Here is a 26,474-nt window from a genome sequence, read left to right on the forward strand (position 1 = left end):
GGAGCCAGTGTGGAGTGTTATTTTTCTCTCTGTTCAACACAGCAGTTAGCTGTAATGTGAGCACAAGATGCTGACAGCACTAATAGTGTGTTCTGTGGTTCAGCATGCTATTCTTTCACAGACTGATTATGATAATGTAGTTTGTGTACTTGCTTTTTAATTCCTTGCTGTCTTTTTCAGGTTGATTCAATGTGAAAACGAGGTAGGAAAGCTCTTGTTTGTGACAGAAATCCCGGAGCTCTTACTGGAGGACCCTAGTGAAGCCAAAGAGAGTCTCACCTTGCAGGAGACATCCATGGTGGAGCCACTGTGTGCTGATGGGAGCCCTGGACTCAAATCAGTGCTGTCCTCTGGCAGAAGCCTGAGCAACAGCTGTGATGCAGGAGAAAAACCCATGGTCACCTTCAAAGAGAATATCAAGCCCCGGGAGATGAACAGAGAGCAAGGGCGCATCTACCCCCCAAAGGACATAGCGAGGGAGAGACGGGACTTTAGCAAAGGAATAGTAGCAAATAAGAATGATGGGAAGAAGGATAACAATAAAAGGAAGAATGAGACCAAGAAATGTGGCTTGGAGAAGATGCAGGAAGCAGGAAAGCAGAATGTGGCAGTTCAGGTAAGCCTTTAGCTCAGAGGGATACTGTGCCTGAGACAGTGCCATGTTGGGTCAGGGCAGTGTAGAGTATGGTGGAGCTGAGGTCTTGCTGTGGGCCTTGCAGCTGCAGCTAATGCTCAATAATATAAAACATTTCTACCTCAAAGACCAGGTGATGGTGATCTTAGCATCTCTTTGCTTTTCCTTGATGCTATCTTAAAAAAGAAGAAAGAGGGAGAAAAATAGTGCATTGAGAGGTGCTATAACTGTCCTAAAAAACAGATTTCTACCCAGTCCACAAATTATTTAAGCCACCAAGGCAGTTCATGTGGCCAGGTCATAGTCATGGTCTTGCCATTCTGGGGTCTGTAGTGAAGGAACTTGGTACTCTGCATTTTCACTTCAGTTGACTGGTGCATATTCAACAAACTGAACATGTCACAAAAGCAGCAAATTTTATATATGTGGAGTAAGATCCTCTGTAGTGTGGGTGTGACCAAGTGTCTGTTAAAGTAAAGAAAGCCACTGTGCTCTTAAATCATCAATCTGTGCTCAGGCACTTGGTCAAAATGGTTTGGTTTTGGCTGCTCCTTTACCAGTTATATTTTTCAGGGGCATGCTTTTTCATCTTTTTATTTGAGCATTACATATGAAATATATCAAGTGAACAGTGAATTTGCTGGTCTGCCTTCCACTGAGTCATAGTAAATGAGGGTAGAGTGTGTCAGGGCTGATCTGATCTGTACCTGGACAATTTGGCTGTATCTCAGTCATTCTCTGATAATAAGTGGAACCATTCAATGATAGTGATGGAGATTTCTGTTATTTCCCTAGAGAAACTGTTAGTTCTTCATGGTTCTTGCAAGTGGAAACTATTTCCTAATGCACCTTATGTCCCTTGCCCCTGTGTAAGCCCATTACAACTGCCCAGGACAGGTCTGCAGAATAATTTTCTTCCTCTTTGCAGCTGCTCCAAAGGCCTGTGCAAATGAGGTCTTTTCTCCAGGCTAGACAAACCATCTCTTTCAGTTTTCCCAGCTTGTGTTGTTTAGGAGCCTTGGATTGTTCTCCCTGTTTTCCTCCTGATGATTTGCTGTTAAACATCCTGGTTATGAAATGGAATGTCTGAACTGGCAGCATTATTCAGTTGGTTTTGCAGGGGAGCCATACCTCACGGTACAAAGGTTTCTGTAAAGGCTACAGAAACCAGGGGGCAATCATTTGTGAGTCATGGAACGTGATTCTGGTATCTGAAAGGCAACATAGGTGAGTTAGAATAGCAAGTTTCTTATTTGTTTGTCAAATGGATCTGGAATGTCATTGCAGGTCTGAGCATAACTCCCAGTTTTGATCTTTGTGCCCCTGTATTGCAAAATAAGGACTTCAGGTGGATTAAAACCTGCCAGATGTGAGGATTATGTGTAGCTTTCTGGAGAGGGACAATAGGCAGAAATTTGCTTGATTTAGTCTTAAGATACAACAAACCCAACTGCAGCAGAATCTCCTCTGATGTTGTCTGTTATTGTTTGTCTCTTCTTGAATAGAAATTAATTTTGGCTTTTTAATTCCATCAGCTGTATTTAGGGCAACAAGTCCAGTGAAATGCCTTTTGTTTCATATAATTTGGTGGATTTACTTATCCAGACCTGCTCCAGAATAGAGGGAGGGCTTGCTTCCCCCCACACTGAGAAACCAGTGTAGGTTTCATACCAGTTGATGGACTATTTGTGTTCTGCTTTGGCACTCCTGACAATTTCATGCTTTATTTCCTACATAGTTCATTACCTTCAAAAGCTTAAATGCTGCAGTTCCTACTTGGCAAAAATGTGAAGAATGTGGTACAGAGGTGATCAGTCCTGCTTTGCAGATACGTGGGAAACTTGCATGCTCAGGCAGGATGTGATCTGCGTTGAATCTCTGCTCTCTAGGGAAGATAATGTTAGAGCCAAGGAAGCTCAGTGCAGACTAACTCGAAGTGTAGCATACTCTTAAGAGGTCCCTGTGATAAAATGGTGCCTCTCTCAGGCACTGTGTAGGAGCACTTAGTGTTTTGTGGAGGTAAATATTTGGTAGCATTGACACTTCTGATGTGATAGCAAATAGCAGCAAGGAAGGAACTGAAATTTGCCTTGATTAATCAATTTTAGTAATTTATGTTTTTATAAAGTTAACTGTAAATCATGCAGGGGACCTTTTGGAAGCGATCCTCTGGAAATGTGTTATAGCATACTTGAGTTTTTGATGGATAGAGCTCAAGTTTTAAAATGCCATGGCAGGAAGAATGTCTTTGAATTGTCCAGCATTTCCATAAAAGAATGCATAGTGCTTGATATGGGTTATAAAATATTTGGCTTTTGGGAAAAGGGACAGCACAATGTAAGTTAAATATGCTGAATGTGATGGAGGGTGAAGAGATGCAGCATGAGCAAGGGCCTGCGTTGTTCATGGTGCTTAGCATCAGCCAGAACCTTGAGGTGGAGTTCCCTCCAGACTTTTTCTAGTGGGAAATGAAAAACCCACCCAAATCTCCCAATTTTACAAATGCAGAAAGAACCCTACACTCCCATAATTTCTAAATGGGGAAATTCAATTTGAAAAAGAACTTAAGAAAGGATATGAATGCATCTATCCTTTTACTATTGTAATTTGGCAGAAAACAACTGTCCTGTAACTCCTTTCAACTCAGCAGCGCTAAATGTCTAAATAAACCCCACACAGTTATGGTGTGGGGGTTGTTGTCGTTTGGTTTGGATTTTTTTTAATTTGATCCCTGATACAACCCTTTCTTTCACTCACCTTTGAGGCTTGGTGTCAGGTCTGCTCCTGGGCCCTTTCTGTATTGCCCGGGTTCCTTGCTTGCTGTCTTTTTCCTGCCTGCTCCATCTTGCATTCCAGGCAGTTCTGCCGAGCTGAACAGAAAGGGAAAGTAGTCTTCCCCTCTGTCTTCCTCCCCAGGAAGACCCAGACTGCGGGAGACTCAGAATAAGGTAAACATTACATTCCATTCTTCTCTCTGCCTTTAACTGGTGCAGCTCTTTTTACATTACACATTACCCCACAGTTACACAGTAAACTGAATGAGGTGAAGCTCTTCTGCTGTTTGTCTTGTGTGCTCTGGGTCAAAAGAATTCCATAGTGTGGAGTTTGTGCATATACACCACCGTATGGATTAGACTGAGAGAACTCCCCAGGAAGAGTGTGGCAGTGTTTGTTTTTTAAGGTGCTGCAGGTAAGTAGCATGACTTAGGTTGAGGCAGTGCCCTAGGAGAAGCATAGCAGCAGCTGCACTTTTTGTTTTTAAACACTGCAGCTGAGCAGCGTGGTAAGTTCCTTGGATGGTGTGAGATACTATGTCTGCTTCTCACTCTCATGCTAGAGAAGGAGCCTCTTGCATCTTCTGAGTAAATATCCTTGAGTGCTGTTGTGAGGTGAGAAGTGCCTGAGGACATGCAGGGTAATCTGCCTGAGGTCAGTGAGGAGGGCTCTGTGTTCCAAAGGTTTCTCAGTTACTTAGGGAGAGAAAATAATTGCTCAGACAATCTGAGAGTTTAATTTTTGGCCTGAGATATGATATGGTTAATGTGGAAATTTAGGGCAAGTGATTTAATTTCTTCATACTTTCTTTTGCATCAGGTGAAATCCCAGACGGAGATGAGGAAGACTCCGGTATCTGAAGCCAGGAAAACACCTGTAACTCAGACTCCAAGCCAGGCCAGCAGTTCCCAGTTCATCCCTATTCATCACCCAGGAGCCTTCCCTCCCCTTCCTAGCCGACCAGGTAATTTGCATGATTCTTTTGAAGTGTCATTGATTGTTGACTGAAGAAAATCCTGTAATAGGGATTAGTACAGCCTCTGGAAGGTAGGGGCTCTGTTACTGACCATGAATTTTCCTGTTGAACATCTTATCAAGTAGTAAAAAGGGGCATACCAGAACTGAAACAAGATAAATAAGATCCCTTATGCTTTGGAATCGAGGTTTGTCATGAAATCTGCCACCTGCCTTCTGGTTTAGTGGGTGTGAGATCAAGGAACTTCACGCTAGGCTCTTCCTGTAGTTAGTCTGAACATGACAAAGCTTTCTGCTAGCACTGCTTTTGAAGCGTTCCCTGTGCTTCAGACTCCATTGCAAAAGATCAATCACACTGCTTGCTTTAAAACTCACTTTCTTTTGTAGTGGTGCTCATGTTTGAAGCTGTAATTTGTGTGGTCTTACTTGTTGCTGTTGCTGTGTTGCATGTCCCATTTTGCTCTGAAGTCTGCCTGTCACACCTTGCTATCCGTGTTTGCTCAAGGAATAAGTGGAAGCTGTGTCTTCCTGCATGTGTTACATGAGGCTCCTCAATATAAGACAGATGGGCATCTTCCCAGTCCCAAAGTCAGCCTAAAATCTGACCTATGAGACACAGAATTAAAGCTTGCCTTCCAAACCTGGCTTTTCAGTGGGAACTACAGGGAAGGAATTGATCTTACAGATATGAGGATTTGTTTGGTTACCATCTGTCTCTCTCTAAATTCATCCAGAGACTGGTGATCCTCTGAGAGGAGGCAATACATTTACTGTATTGATTGCTTCTGTGTACTCCTGCAGAAGTTTAGAGCCTGAAAATGTGTTTGAAGGGGAGAAAACTTTGGGGATAAAATATCAAAAACCCAAGAGCAATGAAGGGAAAAGGTAGTGGGGGTCAGAAAAAGCAGGGAGATTGAGGGGTAAGGAACACAGGGATGTGGAAAGATATGACCCTCAGATCCTGCCATACTGACCACTATCAGTCCCTGGAATATTGCAAGAAAACTCCTAAACAAACTTGGAATTCTTGTGTTATCACAGCCATGCACATGCCAAGATGAGGAACAACATTGTAGTGCATGTGTGCAGACTGGTGCCTCCTTTCCCAAATGAACAGCCTAGGAAGAGAAACCCCCACTAAAAGTTTTCTGGAAGGAGTCGTATGCTCTGTCAAATTGTGATTAAAGGTGCATTTTTTATATTTTCCAGGATTTCCTCCTCCAACCTATGTTGTCCCCCCTCCTGTGGCTTTCTCCATGAGCACGGGGTACACCTTCCCAGGTGGTGTTTCTGTCCCAGGAACCTTCCTCCAGCCCACAGCTCACTCGCCTGCAGGAAACCAGGTGCAAGGTGGGAAACAGTCCCACATTCCTTACAGCCAGCAACGGCCCTCTGGACCAGGGCCAATGACCCAGGGACCTCAGCAAACACCACCTCCTTCCCAGCAACCCCTCTCATCTTTACCAGCTCAGGCAACAGCACAGTCCGCAAGCCAGTTACAGGTGCAAGCTCTGGCCCAGCAGCAGCAGCAGTCCCCCACGAAAGCTGTGCAGGGCCTGGGGAAGAGCCCACCACACCACTCTGGATTCCAGCAGGTAAACTTGGCCTGTGATAGATGCTGGGCTTTATTTAAAAATAAGTGGCAATGTTCAAAACTTGTCTTCCTGGATTACCTTTCAAAATTGTCATTAAAGAATTTTTTGATTGTGAACTTCTGGGCATATTTGAAAATGAGCTGAAGTTTGGTGGGTGTGAACATATGATGCTGTAACTGAAAGGAAGGTATGTACTGGAATGGAATGTCTCTTCTGTCATCTATTTGCTGTGTGTTTCTGATACAGACAAGGTATGGAGGTGGCATGTCTGTCTCAGGCCTTTCTACTTTTCTTGTGTGAGTGATGAGGGCTGAGTGTGAACCTCCACCTGCACTCTTCTTTTGGCTAACTGGTTGCAGTGTCAGTTCCCTTACAGCGCTTAGTTCCTTTGCTCACCTTGTCCTGGAGAAAATTTCCCTTCTGGCAAATCTGGACCCAGTGGTGAGACCCTGCTTGTGTTCTGGGCAGCAAAATGCTGGCTCAGTACCTTACTAAAGGCTTCGTTTTAGGCTTTTGGGTTAAAAGGTACTGGATAGAGTAAGGATTATACTTGGCTGTTGGTTTAAAGCTTGACTAGAGAGCATTAGATGCCTATGGAAATTGCTTTTGATGAATAACACAGACATTCCACGAACATTCTGATCTGCTGTCACGCATGAACCAAGCTGACAGCTTGGATGGAGCTAAGCATTCAGGTAACATGGATTGTTCCTCCCTGCTGGTGAAATCCTGTGTCTCTGCCTCAGTATCCACAGACAGACTCGTCGAAGCAGCTCTGGAACCCCCCTCAAGTCCAAGGCTCCCTGGGGAAGATCATGTCTGTAAAGCAGCCCTATTACCTGCAGGCCCAGGACCCTCTCAAACTCTTTGAACAGTCATTACAGCCTCCTGTGATGCAACAGCAACCTCTGGAGAAAAAAATGAAGCCTTTCCCAATGGAGCCATATAACCAGAACCCCTCAGAAGTCAAGGTGCCAGAATATTACTGGGACTCTTCCTATGGCATGACGGACAACAGGGTGATGAGCCAGCAGTCGGGCATGGACCGCAGGGGGAAGCGGCAGGGAGTCTTCCGCTCCGAGCAGGATGCTGTCTCCAGGATGACCTTTGAGGTAAGAGCCGTGCTGCAAGTGGGGAAAAGTAAAGCTCTGGTATTCCTGGCAACTCTTGGCATTTCCCTGTTTCAGGAATGCCCTGTGGTCCCAAGTAGGTCAATATAAACTTATTTAGAAGAGACCTGAGCGTCAGTACCTGGGGTTCCAACACAAAGTAATGAATTCCCCATTGTAGTAGGCTGTGTGTAGTATCAGTCTCTTGAAGATTTGGTTTCAAGTAGATGTAAGTCTTGTTCAGTATGGATGTGACATCCATCTCTGTGCTCTGTCTGCCAGGTTGAGAAACATAGTTTTGGGAAGATTCTTGTCTGCAACTGGTGAAAACCATAAAAGCCACCCAAAGAATTGCAGTTGAATTATTGCACTTTAGGTGAACTCCTAACACTGCTATAGTGAATTGAATGGCTGAAGCTACAATAGGTTGAGCAATCGAGGATGGTAGCAGTGGTCTTGTCTTGGATTTTTTGTTTGTTTGTTCTTGAAAATCCCACCACAGAGAGAGCTAAATGGCTTCCTTAACTCCCAGTTGCAGTAAATGGAATACTTTACTTCTGTTCATGTGATCATGCTCCATGTTGGTGTTTATAAAGCCACCAATCTCTGTTATATATTAACAGTCCTGGAACCATCTGTGAGTCCTTTTGGTGATGTTTATAAGGAAGCTTAAACAGAGGCCTTTTAAACCTGTGGTTGGGTGTGCCTCTGTAAAATGCACTCAGGACATGGAAAAGGTCAGCTGGTATCACTTGGCTTTTCCTTCCAAGAGAGAAGCCAGACAATGTACAGGAGTGCAATGTACAGACAATGTACAGTACTGCCCTGATGTCAGGTTGTGGTTTTTAGATGGAGACAGGGTCAAAGCCTGGTCTTCTTTCCTAAAAGGGAAACCTGGCCAAGGTGCCAGTATGTTGTGCTGCAGAGAGAAGCTGTGCCTGTGATGCTTGTGCTTTAAGCATCCCTCACAAAAGTAAAGATGTCCAGTCTGAGCAGCACTGAGCAGATTTTACTGACCCAGGGGACTGGTCAGTTGTGTGTTGGCATAGCAGGTATCACCAGTGGAAATGAGTCTCATGGGATTTAAACTCCACAAGCAGAGAAAAGGAGATGATGCAAACATAATTCTACTTGAAACCTAAATTACTCCCAGGTCAGCTGTAGAAGAATGATGATAAGGTTTTGTTTGTTGTCCTTGCACGTGGAAGCAGGTTCAGTGTGTGGCATGGATGCAAGGGGAAGCACTGGCTCTGCTCATGAAAGCTCCCTGCTGTCACTTGGGTGCGTGGTCCCCTCCCTGTGCGCGTTTGGCCGCGTGGTTGTGTCTGCTCAGAGTTCTCTGTGTGCCTCAGCACCATTCTCACCTCACCCTCTGCATGCCGCTTTCTGCCTTCCTCTTGCTGTTCTCTCTCCTGCTCTGGCTGTTCTTTCTGCCTTCTGTTGTCTCACTGTGCTCATTTCTGTCACTAGGACCCCAAGAGCTCCCCTCTGCTTCCTCCGGACCTGTTAAAGAGTCTGGCTGCCTTGGAGGAGGAGGAAGAGCTGATTTTCTCTAATCCTCCTGATCTTTACCCAGCTCTGCTGGGGCCTCTCGCCTCTCTTCCTGGACGAAGCCTCTTTGTATGTATTTGATGTAATACTGCTGCTTCTCACTCTTAACTGGCATCTCTTTCTTCTGTGAAATTATAAGAAATGTGAAATTCCTTTCTCTACCCCATACCTCCTGTCCACCTTCCTGCCTCACCTTTGAGCTAGTTTTCACAGGGGTGAAAACTACAGCTTTTGGGCTGAATCCAGGCCTGCTAATTTGTTCAGAAATCAGAGTAACTGTGGGGTTTTTGTAGGTACAGTCCACAGGAGAGGTGTTGATACATCATGATACGTCATTTAATGCACTTTGCTCTTCTGCAGTTGTATGAGTTTAGTAATAAAGGGCAGGAGGGACACTGATAGGGCTGTGGGGAGTCATCAGAACCAGGATGTAGTGACAGACAAGGGGGAATGGCTTCAAGCTGACAGAGGACAGGTTTAGATGAGATACTAGGAAGAAATTTTTCCCAGTGAAGTTGGGGAGAAGCTGTGGCTGCCCCATCCCTGGAAGTGTCCAAGGCTGGGTTGGATGGGGCTTGGAGCAATTGGGGATAGTGGAAAGTGTCCCTGGGCCGTGGGGTGGAATGAGATGAGTTTTAAGGTCCCTTCCAACCTCTGCCATTCTGCAATTCTGTGATTATAATCTGCATATAAAAATTCCATAGAGGCAGGGGGATGCTGCCCTATTCAATGCAGAAGAGATGCTTAAAAAAGAAGGATGGCTTTGGAAGAAAATAGCAATTAACTGGATAAATACACAATAACTCTTAGAGAAATACAGTCATTTTTGACAGAGGAGTTTTTTCCTACATTTTTGGTATTAAAACCTTCCTAGTTCACTAGCTGGGGGGGGGTCTCAGAGCTGAATTTTTAAATTGCCTCTGAAAGTGCAGCATGCCTTTCTACTATGGCTACAAGCATGTTCATTAATTCATACTCATTCAGATTAGTAGCTGTAACAAAGAATTATTTGTGACCGCTCAAAATTTCTGATTAAGTCTCTTCCTCAGTTTTTTACCGGCCATCCCAAGGAGTTGCAAAAGATACTAATTTCTGTTTCATTAGATAACTTTGCTAAGAAACTAATAGCTGCTGCTTTAGCAGCTTCCTTTGAAGCTCCTACTGTTGTGTCTGCTGCCAAATGGAAGGCAATCCTTCGCTGTGCAAGCTGTGTGGATATGCAGAGTGGGAATTTTGTCTGGCTTTTAAAATGTGCTTTCAAAGTAATGAGCTGTCACTTTTAAAATCTAACAAGCTAGGGGCTGCTTGCCAAGAAAATGAGGCTGTTTGTCTCAAGTTTACAGGATGAAAGCAAAAATATTCCAGGTTCTGTGGCTGTGTTAAAGACAGAAAGATGCTAGTTCTGGGTTTTGTGGTTTGAGTAATAAATTTTAAAACATCTGACATGCTGAGCTGCTGAGAGTGCAAGAGGGGGTTTATTTGTTACAAGGCTACAACTTTTATTTTGGTTCACACACATTTTCACTTATGGTTTTACTAATTTTATGGCTTGATGATGCAGATCCTTGATTTGGTGGTGTTCATTGTCTACCAGTCAAGCTTGGTAATTTTTCTTTGGTTTCTGTCAGTGATAACTTAGCTATTTTTTCTCTGAATAGGCTCATTTCAGAGACACTTGTTTTTTACTCCTTAATCATAGTAAGAACCAAACACAAAGACAAGAAATATTATGCTGGAAATAACTACTGTGTGAGAGGGAGGTGGCATAGATGCTGGAAAAAAGGTCATGGCCCATAGTATCTTTACGTGGAAGTAAAAGCCATGGGGAGTTTTGGAATTTTTTTTTTAAACATTTGAGTTGTTGGGTTTTTTTTTCCTTCCTTTCTGAAAGTAATTTGTAATGGAAATGAGAGAGTGCTAAATGACAGTGGACTACTAAAGCTAATTTAAAAGGCACTTAGCTGCTCTTGCTGTCTAAGAATGTCTCTACAGGAGGGATGCTCTCAGAACTGAAAAAATACTCTCAATAGCCACATACAAGAGTCTAATCTTGTTTGAAGGAGACCCTGTGTCACTGGGAGGGGTCGTGTCTCACTTGTGCAAGGTTTTCTCACTTGTGCAAGGTTTTACACAACCATAAGGTATTTTTGGCAGGAGTCTCCCCTTTAGATGTATCAGAGTATTAGACTTTGCATTTGAAAACCTGTTCTGGGTCTGGGACTCTCAGCTGTAATGTTTGTTGATTTGTAGATTATTAATTACAAGTAGTAGGAAAACTACTGATTTTTTGCACTTGTTAGTTTGCCTCCCCTGTCCTCCAAGGTGCTGGAGGTAAAATGCAAGACAAGTTGTAAATGTGACCAAGACCACTTTGGCAGTTGCTGATTACACCTGGTCCCTACGCTGAGCACTAACTGTGTTTTTCCCCTTTTTGGTTTCTGAAGAAGTCCCTGCTGGAAAAACCATCAGAATTGATGTCTCAGTCATCATCTTTCCTGTCCCTCAGTGGCTTTTCTCTAAATCAGGTGAGTGTGAACCAGAGTCCAGTACTTTTTGCTGTTTCAGCTTGTGGTTAAGCCAGTGGAAAACCTGAAAGAAATCCACATTGATGTGTAATTCCACTCTGTATTAACCCTGATCTTTGCCTTTATCAGTTTTCTTCCCAAATTCATCTTAGCTATATCTCTGCAGATGTACTCTTGAATCTTGCTGAGTTCAGGGGCCCTTTGCTCTTAGTGAAGTCTTGAAATTGACTGAAAAGGTGCATCTCAGGGTGCTATGAGTGTGTAGGTTTTTGTTTCCAGAGCAATAAATTACCTGTTCTCTTCCAGAGAATTGAGCAGGGTCTTGATAGAACTTTTCTGAGTACTGGGAATCAAGATTTTGTGAAGACTTTGCAGTTCAACCAGGAGAAATCTGTCCTGATTCAGAATGTGATGGACTTAAATGGTCAAAGAAGATGGGACTGGGAAGTGAAAAAGGAATTAGGAGCTATTTTGAACTGTAATTGTTTCCTTTGTACATCTCAGTGTTTGAAATAAGTCTAATGAATAAACTCTTTTTTTGTTGTTGTTTTTTTCAGGAAAGATATCCGAACAACAGCATGTTCAATGAGGTGTATGGAAAAAACATCAATACCAGCACAAAAACAGAAGTCACCCCTTCAGTAGCCCATCAGGAGACTTCACTCTATTCCCTCTTTGAAGGGACTCCGTGGTCTCCATCCCTTCCAGCCAGCTCAGGTAATCCTGGTACGGCATTTCTTGTGTCTGGTGATTTAAGGGGATTTCAGTTAATTCTAAACCTACTGCAAGTTATATGTAACTGGAAATAAAAAAAAACAAACCAACAAAAACCCCAAACTTGCTTGGCAAGATCTCTGAAGGTTTCTGTTTTACTTTATATATCTGCAGAAATACGAGGGGATTTTGTAATTAATACAGTGTAAGAACTTGGATTTTAATTTAAGTAGTTGAGCAGGATAAATGTTGTAGGAGGTGATAAATCCTGAAATCTCTTTAACTTGGTTTCCTGACAGCCATTTGGGAGTAGTGCTTTAACTCAGACATGCATATACTTTGTGTTGCATTTTTTTGGAAAAAGCAGGAGGAGCTGGATTTCATAATGCAAATATTTGAAAAAGAAACTGTATGAGGGAAGAGTGGAGGAAAATACAACAGTAGTGGGGTTTGTTGCATTGGTTTTTTACTGTTAAGCAGCCCATAAAGCAGACCAGCTTCTTTGTTAGTAATTATCTTAAAGGCATAAACCATAACTATTACATCATAACTTTAATCTCACTAAAAATCCAGAAGAGTGTGAGAGAGGAGTTAGTTGAATCTAAGAAAAGAGTGGATTTTAAATAACATCTGCACTGGATGAGATCTTTGGTGGGACTTATGCACCTAGCCAGGAGAAGCCGTTATGGGTGAAATGGAGGGAGTTGCAAAGTGCTTTTATTCTAGCAGGATTTTTGGCTCACCTGGCTTCAACTCCCTCTCCCTTCACCTCTTCATTTGTTCTGTTCTGCCTGTGGACAGCCTGCTTCATGCTCCCTCTCCTCTTTTGCTCACTAATGAGTTCTGGTCCCAATTGTTTTAAGGCTCACATAAGTGTAAAACATTCTCAGGCCTGGGAGTTGAAATTGTAAACTTGCAAACTCCTCAAGGTCTAATCTAATTTTCCTATTGGTTTGTCAAGCTTGGAGACAGTTATTCTTTTAGACACAAGTTCTTCAAGAGACATGGGGGAAACTGGCTTTGCCTAGCCAGCCCTCATGAGGTGTCCTGGGTTTTGTTTTTCTGGTAAGCATTAAACACAGTTGTTCTGTCCTTGTAAATTTTTCACTCAGAATTTAGGAGTTTGCATTACATTAATGTAATGGAGGGAATAAAAACTGACCTTCACTATTGTAGCAAACTGGGTGATGGCAAAATTTGCAGCAGCACTAAGAAATTCAAAACTGGGAGGCTCCTGCTGTCTCTGCTGACCTTTTTTCCTCTTCCCTTGTAATCCCTAGATCATTCAACACCAGCCAGCCAGTCTCCTCACTCCTCCAACCCCAGCAGCTTGCCAAGCTCCCCTCCAACCCATAACCACAATTCTGTTCCTTTCTCCAACTTTGGACCCATTGGGACTCCAGACAACAGAGACCGGAGAGTCGCAGACCGCTGGAAAACAGATAAGCCAGGCAAGTGCTGGGTTCCAGGTTAGCACAGAGCTGGCAGACACCATCTGATGATGCTTGTTTTGCACTGGTTTTGCCATCTCACTGTGAACTTGTCTTTCTGCCATTTTAGCAATGGGAGGGTTTGGTCTGGACTATCTCCCAACAACATCATCCTCTTCGGAGAGCAGCTGGCACCAGTCCAGTGCTCCCAGTGGTACCTGGGCAGTGCAAGGCCCTCCTGCCATGGAGGACTCCTCAGCTGTGCTTATGGAGAGCCTGAAGGTGGGTTTGGTTGGGCTGTGCTCAGGGATGGGTCTGCAGGCTGGATGATCAAGTGATGGCCATTAGACTGTTGGAAGTGTCAGAGTTCAGTGCCAGAAGCCCAGAGTTTTTCCCGCAGATTCACTTACATGAGGCAGTGTGGGAGGTGTCAGCAATGCAGGAAGATGTCACAAATTTACAGTTCTTGCTGGTTTTGAGATTTTGTGGAACAAGCCCAGGCTGGCAGAACTGGAAGAAATTCTAACATTAGCTTTGACTAGTCTAAAATTAGTAATAGTTAATGTGGGATGAATTTTTATGGTAATGAGGATTCTGGAGGAGGATAAAATTCTTCCAGGGAGCCTCTTTTTCGGTCTTCTTTGAAGCTGGTTAACTTTCGTGATAAGCCAGGTACGAGTGATAAAGAGGGAGCATATACAACATGGTGTCTGCTTTGCCACCTGGCAGAGGGGCTGTGTGATGCAAGGAGATGCTAGTGTTGGCTCTTTGTTTTTAGTCCATCTGGTCCAGTTCCATGATGCACCCCGGCCCCTCGGCCCTGGAGCAGCTGTTGATGCAGCAGAAGCAGAAGCAGCAGCGCGGACAAGGTGCCATGAATCCGCCGCATTGAGACAGAGGAGACACCCTCACAACGACGGCTCCATAAACCATGGCATGTTGGGTCTGTGGGACTGGCACACACAGTCCTGTGCAGGTGGCAGCCCTCTCTTCTGTTCCTTGCTGTCAGGAGGGCGTAAGTGCTCCACCAACCCACTGAGTGTGCACAAAATGTCTGCAGAGCAAGCAAACAACATCAGGAACTCTCCCATCCCCCGGGCCCTTCGGAGGGAGAGAGGAACTGCTGTTTGGCTCACTCAGTAACCCAATATCACCGCCTCTCACCTTCTCCATTGTGCATGTCCCCAGCCACATGGGAAGTAAAAGCTGAGAGCAAAGGGCAGATGGGAGAAGCCAATGAGAACTTCTCAATCCTTTTCCTCTCTTTGGGGAGATACAATAGGAATCCATTAATGATTGCTTCGCTGACTGAGAATGTAGTTGAAATTACTCCTAAACATCTTTATTACTATCTCAGTAGTAAGATCACACTGAATTCTGTACACAGACGTGCTTCATAGTCAGTGTGTACCAATGAAAGCCCCAGTTGCTGCTCCAGTCATGGTGGGTGGTGATGAGGTGGGGCTCTGTATCCCGAACTAGCAAAGCAGTTTCATGAAAGAGAGTCTGGCACTTGGCACTGCTTCACCCGGAGGCTTTGGGTGGGTTAGAGACTCCAGCATGAAATGTCCTTCTCTCAGTAGGTGTTTGAGCTATAAGGGGTAACATGGGGCCTCACAGCACTCTGCTGAAAAGCAAGTTAACTGCTATGGGGTTTTAAATTAATGTGTGATTCCTGTACATTTTACTATAGCATAGTGGCTAGCCCCACAAAGGGCAGGCTAGTCTGTGCATTCACAGCCTGACTCATTTTAATAGGTAGGTAGAAAGCTTTCAATGGGGTTTTTTTTTTGTTTTGTTTCGGTTTGGTTTTGTTTTTTTCTCTTTCCATCCTCCCATCTTCGCTGAACGCTCGTAGTTTCATTACCATGGCAGAAAATAATCAGGGGTCCAGCAGGGCTGGGTGAATCCGACAGCCAGCCCAGACAGCATGGGGCATCCGCACGCCCGGTGAGGCGCAGGTCAGCTCTGCAGGAACCTGTCCCAGCTGCAGCCCCAGGCTTTCAGTGCCAGAAACAAATCCAAGGCACCCATGGACACACGGAAACAGCACAGTGCTGTTCATAGACGAAAAGGTGCAGAAGGGAAAAGGAAAAAAAAACGTTTTATTTGCTATTTATTAGGGGGAAGGAAGACTGGAAGTTTTGTTAAAGAAAAGGACAGCGTTTTTGTTAGATTTCCCAGGGAAGTTACAGAAACAGACTCAATGTCCATTTGCTGTTTTTAGCAGTAGGGGTTTGTGTGATGATTCAGGATCTCTGGGCTAGAATTCAGCTGCAGAACAAAGCACATGCAGGAGCCGAAGTGACGCTGGAGTCTGGGCAGCCCCAGAGAATACAAAAAGGGAAGGCGGAGGAGACCCAATACCCTCGAGGGTGCTAGAAGCTCCCTACGAGCTCCACCTGAGCAACATCACTGTTCTGTGTTGCATTTCAAAGCTGTATTTCCTTTAACAAGTCCAAAAAGTGAAGTTCCCACCCGGTGGTAATCCAGCCCACCCTGTGTGTCCCCTCCAGCCCTCCCGCTGTGTGTCCAAGCTGTGTGCCCAGGCAGCTGCGGCATCCCCGTGTTGCACCGTCACTGACTCTTGCACCCCAGACCAGGAGCACCACCTCACTCCCGGCCGGGCCAGGCCCAGCTGCACCCTTCCACTTGTGCATGAGCACCCGGCCTCGGGAATGCATCTGAGCCCCCCTGCCCTCCAGCACCTGGAGGAGCAAGGCGAGGGGCCCCCAACAGAAACTGGTTTGTGTTGTAAGCTTTTTTTGTGTTTTCTGTCTGTCTGTGCAAGAACTGCAGCTGCCGAAGTCAGCTTTGCCTTTAATTAAACCATGTTCTCTCCATCCAGGTCTGTGTGTAGCATTTATTTCCTGTGTGACTTGGCTTCAGGCCTTTAAAAATGCATTACTTTTCTGTAGAAGCCAGAAGAATGTTTGAAGTTGATTTTTTTTTTTAATTTGAAACAGACCTAAATGAATCACAGCGATTCTGGCTTGGGCTTGGTACAGATAATTTGGTTGTGGTTTTGTGCTGCCTGTATAGTGTGTTTTACATATTGAACTAAATATATAGGATGGGAGCAGCTTGCAAAGCTCCTCCCTAGTTGCAGACTCATCTTGGTACAGTGTGTGTAGTGTGCAGATGGAGGGCACAGATCCTTCTGCCAATGACTTGCCTGCAGACCAGAGTGTTCACTGTTTCCATGCTTCCAGGTATGTGACAGAAAACTCCAGAGATGTTCTGGTTTTGATATTACATGTGTTTATTGTCTCCAGAGTAAGTTCCTTTTAAAAGAAATGTGATAATTAGGTTAATGGGGCAGTGGGGTTTTCTGGACTTGTGTGATAGAATCCAGAGTGTAGAAGCCCCTTCCCCCTTAGCATCATTGGAGTAAAGCTATGGGATTCCAGGCTGTCTTTCAAAGTTACTGTATCTTCTGACTGATCAGGAGAAACTTTGAAGCACAGGTCCCAGCGCTGACGAAAATGTGTCTGCTTTTATTGGTGGGAGTTTTAAAATCCCTGTGAATTTGAATTGTGAGTTGGAGCAGGGTGAGGTATCTTCTGTGTGGTGTCTTCTAAATTCTTGGGATTGGCACTGATGTCTTAAGGAAGCAAGTGCTTTCCTGGCCTATAGCTTCCTGAACTCGCTTCCCCTTCAGGATCTCCTGGCAGGGCTGTAAATGCAGGTTGCACCACCCTCTTGTGGGTGTTCCCAGCTCTGGCATGTCTGTATAAAAGCTTTTTTAAGGATGGGGGAACATGGCATGTCTCTTTCCAAGCACAGGATTTAGGAATGAATGTGTCCCTAACAGGAATTAGCAACTTCTTAATAAGTTCCTTTTTAGGAGAACAACACAAAAGGTAAGAGAAAATATAAAGCTTTTAATACAACTAGCAGTAACATTTAAAGTTCATTTTCAGATGCAGGGATTAACATGCAGACTACATAATGGCAACACTTGAATTCTTAATTTCTCTCCACAACTTCAACTTTTCTGAGATCACTTCTCTGGGTGTTCATTGTTGGGCTGTTGAACAAATGCAGATGGGAAGATGCCAGTCCTCCCCTTGCACTTGCCTTCGAACCAGTCTTCATTCACTGGAAGGGAAAATTGACACAGTTCTTATGACCCTGGGAATGTACAGGAGCATAATGTGCTGCAAACAGGCCTGAGATCACTGGTTTATGGTGTTTCTGCTGATAAAACTTGGAGCTGTGCAGACCCAGCAGGGAATGGAATGTGGAGGAAAGGGAGGAATGAGGAAGAGAGTAAAGTGGTAAGGTAAGAAGGAATATCAAATGGGGGTGGGAAATTGGGTCAAAATAGAGACCAGGGGGCTTGGAAACTGCCTTGAGTGGAAATAGAGTGAGTGTGAAGAGTGAGGAAATTATCTGATACTTGGTCTGTCCTCTTCAGGATACATCTGAAGTGTTTTGTCAGCTATTTCTCATGTTCACATAAAACCCCAAAAGCAGTCCCCCGCCAGAACCCCTTACCCTGGTTTGAGTAAAGCCTAGGAGTTCTGGCAGTTTTGTTGTGAGGGAACCAAATGAGGCAAGAACCAGCTTTGTATGGGAAATATTTAGCTCAGCAATGAAGGGGAAGGTAGGATTTTGGGGTGGAGGGGGTCATCAGTATTGCATGGTGGAAAATCTAACCTGTCAAAGGTTAGATGGGGGACTGATTGTGTACAGCTGCCAAAGCCTGCCAGCCACCAGAAATTAGTGACATAACTACAGATAGCTAATATAAGGGGGTTTTGCCTTTAAAACTTATTCCTGATGTCTTGATTTCACTCAGAGGCTCAAATGAGATGGGGAGTGTGCCCTGTGTATATTGATCTTGTGAGATTTAGTCTGCATTTAAGCCTTAATTCCCATAGAAGCACTAAGGACTAATATTGAGCGACTAATGAAAGATTGTACTCTGAACAAGAAAAGTAGATGAAAAAAAGTTCCAGGTGGAAGGAATGGGAGTGAGAGCCTGCTCCCATTGTGGGGATGGCAGCTAAAATGAGGCATTTCCTTGAAAGAATCCACTGTGATCAATAGGCTTAGATACAGTCCAAGTGAGACTCCTGTCTTAGATGTTTGGGAGGGCTGTGGTGGAAATGGGAGTGATGAAAATCTGTTGGAAGAAGTGTGTGTAACAGGGATGTGTGAATGGGAATCCCAGGGCAGAGATGGAGGGGCTCTGCTGCTGCCACACCACCCTCCCTCTCACCAGAGCTGGGGGGGGTCCCTCCCCTCTCCTGTCCCAGGAGGAGCACAGTTACCTTTGGATAAAACAAGGATCATGTCTCCTGCCTGAAACTCCAGGTCTTCAGGTTGGGTGGCTTCATAACTGTACTGAGCTACAACGTGGTTGGGTCCCGTCTCCCCAGGCATTGCCTCCTGCAGTGATTCCTCTGGTTTGCTGTCTGGTACAAACCCTTCTCCCTAGGCAGGAAACAAGCTGGTGAGGACACAGCCTCTTTGTTTCCTTTCTCTGTAGTGGGGTAAGAGACATGAGCTCTGCTTCTCCTCTCCACTCACTCTTCACTCCTCTGCCTTTCATGAGGTTGCTGGCTTCTGTTGAAAGCCACAAACCCGTGCTTGTGGCAAGGAAAAGAAAGCCAGGAGGGAAGAGAAGGTGGCTGCCCCCTGTAGCTGTCACTGACCTCTGTGCCATTGCACCAGACTGTCAGGCAGTTGTCCTTGCTCTGGCTCCAGGCTGCCTCCACGTTCTCTGCACTCAGGGTCACCAGCTCCTGGCCCTCCACAGGCTTGTACCTGTGTGCAGGGGATGCAGGTGAGGAGTGCTGGAACCTAGCCCTGGCTCACTGGGGCTGGCAGTGCCTCACCTCAGCTCCGTGTGCTCGGGCTGCAGCTCCAGCTTCTTGCAAACCAGCTCCAGGAGCTCCCTGTAGGAGTGGCCTCGATCGACTCTCAGAGCCACTGTGAATTTGTAATGCACCTTGAGGACAGTTGGTTCAGCCTCCTGCAGGCAGGAAATGGGATGTCACCTTGTGTGGCTTGGCAAGCACAGGGATGTGGAAGCTGTGGTTGCCTGAGTTAGATTGTGCCTCCCAAGCTGTGCTTGGACATTGGTTGGCAGACCCAGGCTTGTCCCAGGAGAGAGCTCAGTAATAGATTAGGGACTTGGCACTAAACTGTGGCTTTGGAGTGATCAAATTAGAGCTGTGCCCACCCTCCAAGCCCCTCTTTTTTTTTTTTTTGTTGGAATTGCTGTATTTTCCCATCTTTTCCCAGTGTGACTTTCTGATGTGCTGACCATACCCAGGAGCATGTGCATTCCAGTCAAGCTCTCCTATTTCTCACTTCTCAAGTCACTTTCTCCCTTCTCAAGTGCCTCAGGTTGACTAAGATGAGAGTCATCCAGTGGCCCCCTCACCTGGGGTTGGGATGAGAACTCCCAAAAAGCATCCCTAAGTCTCCTGGTAAATGCAGGTTTGTATGAGAGCAGGACCTCGGGGTCTGCACTCACAGGACATTACCTTTGCTGTGTCTCTTGGCTGTGCCACGGTAGCAGGAACGTAGTCTGGGGAGGAGGAAAAAGGTAGCTTAGGAGGTGGGATGGGATAAATGTTGTCTAAACACACAGCCAGACCTCCTGAAGCCCATCATGATCTCCAGCAACACCAACCAGCCCTGGAGCCAGCAGCGGTCACTTGAATGGATACAGCATCTGCCACCGGTGTTCTGTAAGGTCTAGATGCAACCACTGAGCAGAGGTTTTGGCTCTGTGCATTCCCTCTTGCTGGGATGGGAGCATGAGGGGTGGGATGTCTTTCATGGGTGGATTCAAAAAATAGAAACATGGAGCTGCTGGTTTTAGTGCCTGTGCTCTTGTGATCTCCCTGAAAACCAAAGGCAGTCCCTGTCCTTCAGCGGGGCTGTAAAGCTAAACTCAGGCCTCCAGGCAGGTGATTTCATGCAGCTTTGTGAAAGGATCCTCATGAGGATCTGATTTACATTTTGGCAGTGCTTTGGCACAACTGTGCTCATTCTAGGAAGAGCCTAAGCTACACTGTTGAACATGGTCCCACTAATAGATCTGAGATGGCTTTTGGTGCCATAAAGATGATCATTGGGATTGTTGTGTCTGTGAGGTGTTTGTCCTTAATTCCATGAGCCACAGCCTTCTGTGTCAGCTCTGCCCATGGACTCTCCACAAGGCTGCTCTGTTGGGGATAGGAGCTTGGGATGTGGGACACTGGGTAGCACCAGCCAGGAATCCCCTTCATACAGCTCCTTTAGCTGTAGGAATCCATACAGCTCCTTTAAGCCTACCTCAGCTCACAGCAGCACTGAAATTATCATGGATGCCCTGCCTGAAGGAGAAGCCTATAAGGAATCCTTTACTCCAAGCTGGTCCTTGCCCCATTCCTATCTCCAGGCCCTTTTTCTCATTACTCCCTGTGCTAATTAAAGCACAGAGGGACTTGCTTTCCTCAGGGACCCCACAGATGCTATTTCACTCCATCCTCAGCACTGCAGTTGCTGTCTGTGCCTCCTGTTGTAATGTCTCCCAGTCCTTGACTGCAAATGGGGCCAGGAATGAGATGGAGATGAGCCCTACCCTGCTCCCACAGGGTGAGGACACGGCATCTCAGCCTGCTGAGGATGTCACCCTGTGCCCCCATCCCCTCAGCTGCCCCACTGACCTGGTGCCAGCCGCCGCGGCCTCTCCGGCACACTGCGGGTGGGTGACTCGGGGATCTCAGCTTCTGCAGGGCCTTCCTCCTGTGCCACGGGAAGGGGACAGTGCTGTCAGTCCCACCCTTACTGAGGGGCTGGGGTGCTGCTGCCTTGGGCAGCTCCCCTCCAACCTGCCTTTCCCCAAGTCTGTCTGGGGTCATGAGCAGGGGAGGGGTCACTTAGCTATATCCATTATGTCCCCAGCATTGCCAACCACCGCTAGGGTGCCACCGGCACAGATTTTGCAGGTCTCTGAGCTCATGATAAGGTGACCGTGAGCCAGAAGAACCAACCTCAGCATCATGAGGGGGAGGGAGTCACATATATGGGTCCTCTGGGAGGCAGGTGTTAGGTGAATATTCCGAGATCTGCCCTCCCCAGGATACCATTTCCTCCTGGGCCACCTCACCTGGATATGCAGCTTATTCTGGAGCTCCACAGGCTCGAGGAAGTTGCAGGGGACAATCCCTTTCTGCAGGGGGAGGAGAGATGAGTAGTGATTGCTTGGCAAGAAGGCAGCCCACTGCTGGAGGACACAACTGGATGTGTCCTCACCCTCCCCTGCATCCAGGAGGGTTCCTGAGGCTTGAAGTTTAGTTTCTGCAGTTTGGGTGGATTTCACTGAACCCTGTGGCCTAAGCCAGGGTGGACATAAGAAACTTCAGTCAGAAATTTATTTAATTACTGTTGGCAGGCCTCTGCAGAATCTCAGCCATAATCTGCTGTCTGCCCCTCCTGTCCAGCACACTCTTGGTATACCTTTCCATTGAACATCACTGTGGCCCAATTGTCCTTCTCTTTCTTCAGGACAAACACAATGTTTCCTGGCAGGACCTGCAGCTCCTCCTCGGTCTCGGGAATGAACTCGTACATGACACGGTGGGGCTGCCCTCTGAGGGCCCTGGGTGTGGGAGCAGTGCACAGGTCAGCAATGGTGGTGATGCTGTGTGAGTGCAGGATGGAGTTGTGCCTGGCTGCATGGGTTATCCATCTTTCATCCAACTTACCTGAGGATTTCTGGGGTCTTGGGCCTGGGTGGAGGACCAGAGGCCTGCCAACAGGAAGACAAAAAGGAAAATACCAATAACCCAGAGGATTTGGTTTGCCTTGCGGATATGTCCTGCAGACTTTTACCATGCCCTGTCCCCAACACTGTTCCTTCCTCCACATGTAGGTGCCTTAAGTGCCATGAGGAATATCACTGGCTTTGTTCCTTCTAAGGAACAGTTTCCACACTCTTCAACATACAGTTGGCTTTCAGAGGCACAATCCTCTTTTCATTCCTGATTTTAGTTTCAGTTCACAGAGGATTGAAATTGTCAACACTGTCTGCATTGAGAAGGTTGTCATTTATCTTATGCATGGTGCTGTGCTGTGTTTCCCCACATCCACCCAGAAACCTCCTGGAAAAACTCTTGCCACGTTTAGGAATGGGAAGCTGCCATTACCTCATCTGGAAAATGGCATGGGAAATGCAAAGGAGCGTGGAATGGGCAGGAGAGTGCAAAGCAAGAGCAAAACTGCCATTGCTAGGCAGAGGATCCCTAATGAATCCTTTGGGGAGGGTCAGAGACAGCTCCCTACAGACAGCCATCACCCCACCCACTGCTTCCCCATGCAAGGAACCAGCCTAACCTCATCCCCAGCTGTGGGTGGGTTTGGGATGAGCTTCCTGATGGTGGAGGGAGCAGTGGATCCGTGGAAGCAGTGCCTGCCTCCTCCCCACGGCGGTGGCACAGTTCAGGGTGGTAAGGGTGCTGCTTGCTCCCCAGTGTGGGTGACAGCCCCCCCATGTCACCCTGCCCTGAGCATGCTGTTCGTGCTGTTCACTGACAGAGTCTTACCTGTGGCTGCAGGGGAGCAAATCCTGAAAAATCATCCTTGTCCACCACAGAGGCCACCACCTAGAGCCAGAGACAAAGAGTGACTTGGTGCCCCTAGACCCCTCTCAGACCTCTGATGTCCACCCTCCTCCTTTCCTGTTGGCCAAGCCAAGCTGCTCAGGATGCTTTAAGCTCAGGAGATGATTTTAGGCCAAGCATCTTGGACTAAAGGCTGAGTGCCTCAGGTACCAAAGCTTCCCTCTCAGCTGTGATAAGTTTTTTGCTCTTAGCCTGGCTGTTTCTGTGGTTTGAGGTGTTAGAACCAAAAAGTTTCCCATTCTGTTTTAATCACAAATGTTGAAGGGAGCCGAAGTGTTCAGCTCAAGCCCATGCCTCCTACAGGTGACCTTAAATGTAATTTAGGAAGTTGATACATGTTTTTGTGCATGTTTCTGGCACTCAAGGAGCTGCCTGGCTCTCGGCCGTCTGATTCCCTAGTGTCTGATTCCTTTTCTGGGTGAGTGCTGCCTCCCAGGGCCTGAACCCAGAGGTGGTATCCCAGTGAGTGGATTTTGCACACTCACAGGAGAAAAGCTTGCTTGCTTATCTGAGCTGAAAAGCCCTTTTCAGACAGAGAGCTGGAAGAGCTGGAGGTTGGTTGTGGGTGTCAGATGTTAAATAGCTCCTTTCCGCCACCCCTGAAAATGCCTTGGCTTGAGTTGGAGCTCCAGTGGGATCATTGCAGCTCATTGCTGACTATCCCTCATGTCTCACTAAGGAGACAAACTAGAAATAGGCCATGCTCAGCAGGAACATGCTTTTAACTCTTTTGTTCTTGCAGTTTCCCTGTTTCCCAAGAGATCCCTGTGTGCCATCCCTCTCTCCATGGCTGGGGGATCCCTGAGGCAGAGACCAGCTCCCTGTCTCTGGCTGCCTAGCAGACAGCAGCCCAGAGGGATGATGAGAAGGCAGTCAACAGCTCTTCTCAGCCCACAGGCTTGGCCTGATTGAATAGTATAGGTCTTTCTTACCATTGCCTTTCCCAGGTAGTCCTTCTTCTCCAGCTGAGCCACTTGCTTCTCATTTGGCCTGAACAGCTTCCCTGCAGGAATGGCCACCAGCTCACAGAGCTTCTGCTTCTGTAGCACAGACAAGTCATGGAGACTTTGGAGGTGAGAGCAGGGACTGATGAATGTCCCTTCTGCCCTGGGCTTGGGGGCTGCTCCAGACCACCACCATGACAGCCCAATCCCAGCCCAGGTACAGTCCATGGACTCCCATCTTCTCATCCCTGCCTCCCCAGTGACCCAAAGCTCTTCCCACAGACTTGTGTCCTGCTACCATATCCATTGCCACGGCATTTTAATCCTGCTAAAAGCTGGATGTGCTGTCAGTGGGATTTCCCTCCCTCTCCCTGTGGGACCTGCTCCTCCATACCAGGATGGCTTCCATTGCCCTGTCTATCTTGTTGTGCTGGGGCTCGCTCTTCATGCTCATGGCCAGGGTCAGGTGCTCCTCAGCCTTCTCCCAGTTCTCTGTTGTGGCATACACCAGTGCAATGTTGTAGAGAATCTGCTGGAGGGATGGGAGCAAGGGAAAGAGCTCTTGGAGCAGCCAGAGCTGCCAGGAAAGGAAAGGACGGTGGCGCAGTGGCACTGCACCCGCTTGCTTGGTTTTTGCAAGGTACAAAAGAGGCTGGCTGTCTCCTCTTTAGATTTCTCCTGCTGGAGGATGCAGGAGAGCAGAGCTTTGGGATCCAGCTGGTGGCCAGGTGTGCCTCACCTCGCAGGCAAAGAGCCGGTAGTGCAGCCCCAGGATCTTGTAGTCGATGAGCTGGTTGCCTCGCAGCTGGGCCAGTGCCTCTTTGAAATCCTCCAGGGCCTTTCCATGGCTGGGGAGCAGAGGACAAAGGTGTCACCAGCTCGTGGTGGCAACCTGCTTGCCTCTAAGCCTGCACTCAGACTTGGTGAATTCAGGGTCTCCCCTCTATCCTTGCAGTGTTTCAGACACCCCAGGGAAGGAGAGAGGTTTTGAGGCTCATGTTAATCCCAGGACTGCAGTGCTGAAGAGTAGGAGCCTGTTTGACCTCAGCAGATTTCAGTCTGGGCTCTGGGACACCAGCCTGCCTGATGCCATCCTCAGATGAAGGCTGGCATCTCTGTAAGTGGCAAGAATGAAACTTGAAACCCTTCCACTCACTTCTGGCTCCGGTAAAACACGGTCCCCCGCTGGAAATAAGCCACAGCCAGGTGCTTGTCACAGCCGATGCTCCGGGTGAACGCCTGCAGAGGTAGGGGTGGGGCAAAGGTGGGGGTAAAAACGGGACACCTCAAAAAAGCTGAGGATGTAGAGCAGTTGTACCTATCCTGCCTCAGCTGAGCAGCCCAAGCTGGGCTCTCTGGGCTGTGTCTCCCTGCAGCACTGGGCACTGGGTGGGGGAGAGCCTGGACCGGGCTCCTGGGCTTTTTGAGCTGGAGCCATCTGCCAGCATGGTCACCTCCTGGAGAGAGGGAGAGTGAACAGTGAGCCGTGTACCACTGCTGCTGCCTCACCTCTGATCACTGGCAGAATAGGTTTGACAGCCTAGGGCCGTCCCCTTCCTCAAAGCTTTAAAAGGTCCCGAATCCATCCCTTAGAGCGTGATCCTATTAATTCCTTCCTTCCCCACCATGTCCTGGGCAAGTCCCAGAGGGGACAGGATGAGCGGCCCTAGGGGCTGTACCTTACCTCCTCCGCCTCCGCCAGCTTCCCCAGGACAAGCTGGATGCAGCCGATGTTAAAGCAGATTTTGGCAGGGGGGTTCTGGACGGCCGAGAAGGCATCCAGGGCAGCGCTCCACTCCTTCCTGTCCGCAGCACACACCCCTTCTTGCCACAGCCGGATCGTCTCCACCAGGGACATGGCGTGGTGGCAGAGGGATGCGGGATCCCCGTGTCGTCTCGCCCCTGTCCTTGTCCTTCCTTGTGGCGCAGCTCGGCCTCTCTGGCTCCCTTCTGCCTGTACTTCTGCCTTCCCCCGCCCTGTCACAACCCCGGCAGGAAGTGGCCTCGCTCGCATCAGCCCCGGCATGGGGAAGTGGGGCAGAGGCTGCCTGTGACACAGCCCGTGTCCATGGGCGCATCCCTGCTCCTCCCGGGCAGCCGCTCCTCGCCTACTCGGGTTTTGATCTTCCCGTTTTTACATTAGGAGCCATGGATTTTGACAGCTGGGTAGTTCATCAGGTCAAATTTCAGGCTGCAAAATCCCAGGACGAGCGCTCAGTTGCTGGTGCTGCTGCTGCGGGCGCCTCGGTGCCCTGCAAAGCGCATCTTCACCATTGCTAAGCGGCTCCTGCAGACAATTCCTGGCAGGCACAGCCCTGGGGTTCCCCTGCCTGCCTGAGTGGGGAGGCGAAGTAGAGCCCAAGGCACCGCCTGGGAAACCCTCGGTCCTTCCCGAGCCCACCGTGTTGTCCCTGTGTGGAGTTCCCTGGAGCTGCCCGTGGATGAGGTTTCTGGGGCAGTGGCTGTGCTGGACCATGTCCCCAGGGCTCAGCCCATCATCTCTTCTGTCCAGGTGTTTTAGGGCCAAGGAAGCATAACTGACTCTGGAGCACTGCTGGGAGAACAGGGCCAAGATGAGCACAGGGCACGGGGTGAC

General features: G+C 47.4%; 2 protein-coding genes across 4 annotated transcripts in view; one reads left to right on the forward strand and one right to left on the reverse strand.

Moving 5' to 3' along the window:
• SMG7 (SMG7 nonsense mediated mRNA decay factor) overlaps positions 1-16,155 on the forward strand; it is a 49,808-nt gene extending 33,653 nt beyond the window's left edge. The window contains exons 14-24 of one of the 3 annotated variants that reach the window (XM_030953236.1): positions 181-616; positions 4,229-4,373; positions 5,594-5,734; positions 5,852-5,979; positions 6,726-7,091; positions 8,559-8,708; positions 11,084-11,164; positions 11,722-11,881; positions 13,159-13,329; positions 13,439-13,590; positions 14,087-16,155. In XM_030953236.1, coding sequence (XP_030809096.1) covers positions 181-616; positions 4,229-4,373; positions 5,594-5,734; positions 5,852-5,979; positions 6,726-7,091; positions 8,559-8,708; positions 11,084-11,164; positions 11,722-11,881; positions 13,159-13,329; positions 13,439-13,590; positions 14,087-14,200 — 2,044 coding nt within the window. In that variant the 3' untranslated portion in view covers positions 14,201-16,155. Of the gene's footprint in view, positions 1-180; positions 617-4,228; positions 4,374-5,593; positions 5,980-6,725; positions 7,092-8,558; positions 8,709-11,083; positions 11,165-11,721; positions 11,882-13,158; positions 13,330-13,438; positions 13,591-14,086 lie in introns of all 3 variants that reach the window. The other 2 variants (XM_030953235.1, XM_030953237.1) reach the window with 2 other exon arrangements.
• Positions 16,156-17,247: 1,092 nt separating this feature from the next.
• Positions 17,248-25,943, reverse strand: NCF2 (neutrophil cytosolic factor 2). The gene is made up of 15 exons (XM_030953466.1): positions 25,563-25,943; positions 25,035-25,117; positions 24,618-24,726; positions 24,273-24,407; positions 23,867-23,974; positions 22,857-22,916; positions 22,020-22,063; positions 21,772-21,913; positions 21,422-21,484; positions 20,979-21,057; positions 19,809-19,852; positions 19,155-19,291; positions 18,972-19,083; positions 18,588-18,750; positions 17,248-17,409 (listed from the first exon to the last, which is right to left on the reverse strand). The coding sequence occupies exons 1-15, from the start codon at positions 25,902-25,904 to the stop codon at positions 17,312-17,314; spliced, it is 1,719 nt and encodes a 572-aa protein (XP_030809326.1). The 5' UTR covers positions 25,905-25,943; the 3' UTR covers positions 17,248-17,311.
• Positions 25,944-26,474: the final 531 nt, after the last annotated feature.

The sequence above is a fragment of the Camarhynchus parvulus genome, chromosome 8 (genome assembly GCF_901933205.1).
Source record: "Camarhynchus parvulus chromosome 8, STF_HiC, whole genome shotgun sequence".
NCBI lineage: Eukaryota > Metazoa > Chordata > Aves > Passeriformes > Thraupidae > Camarhynchus > Camarhynchus parvulus.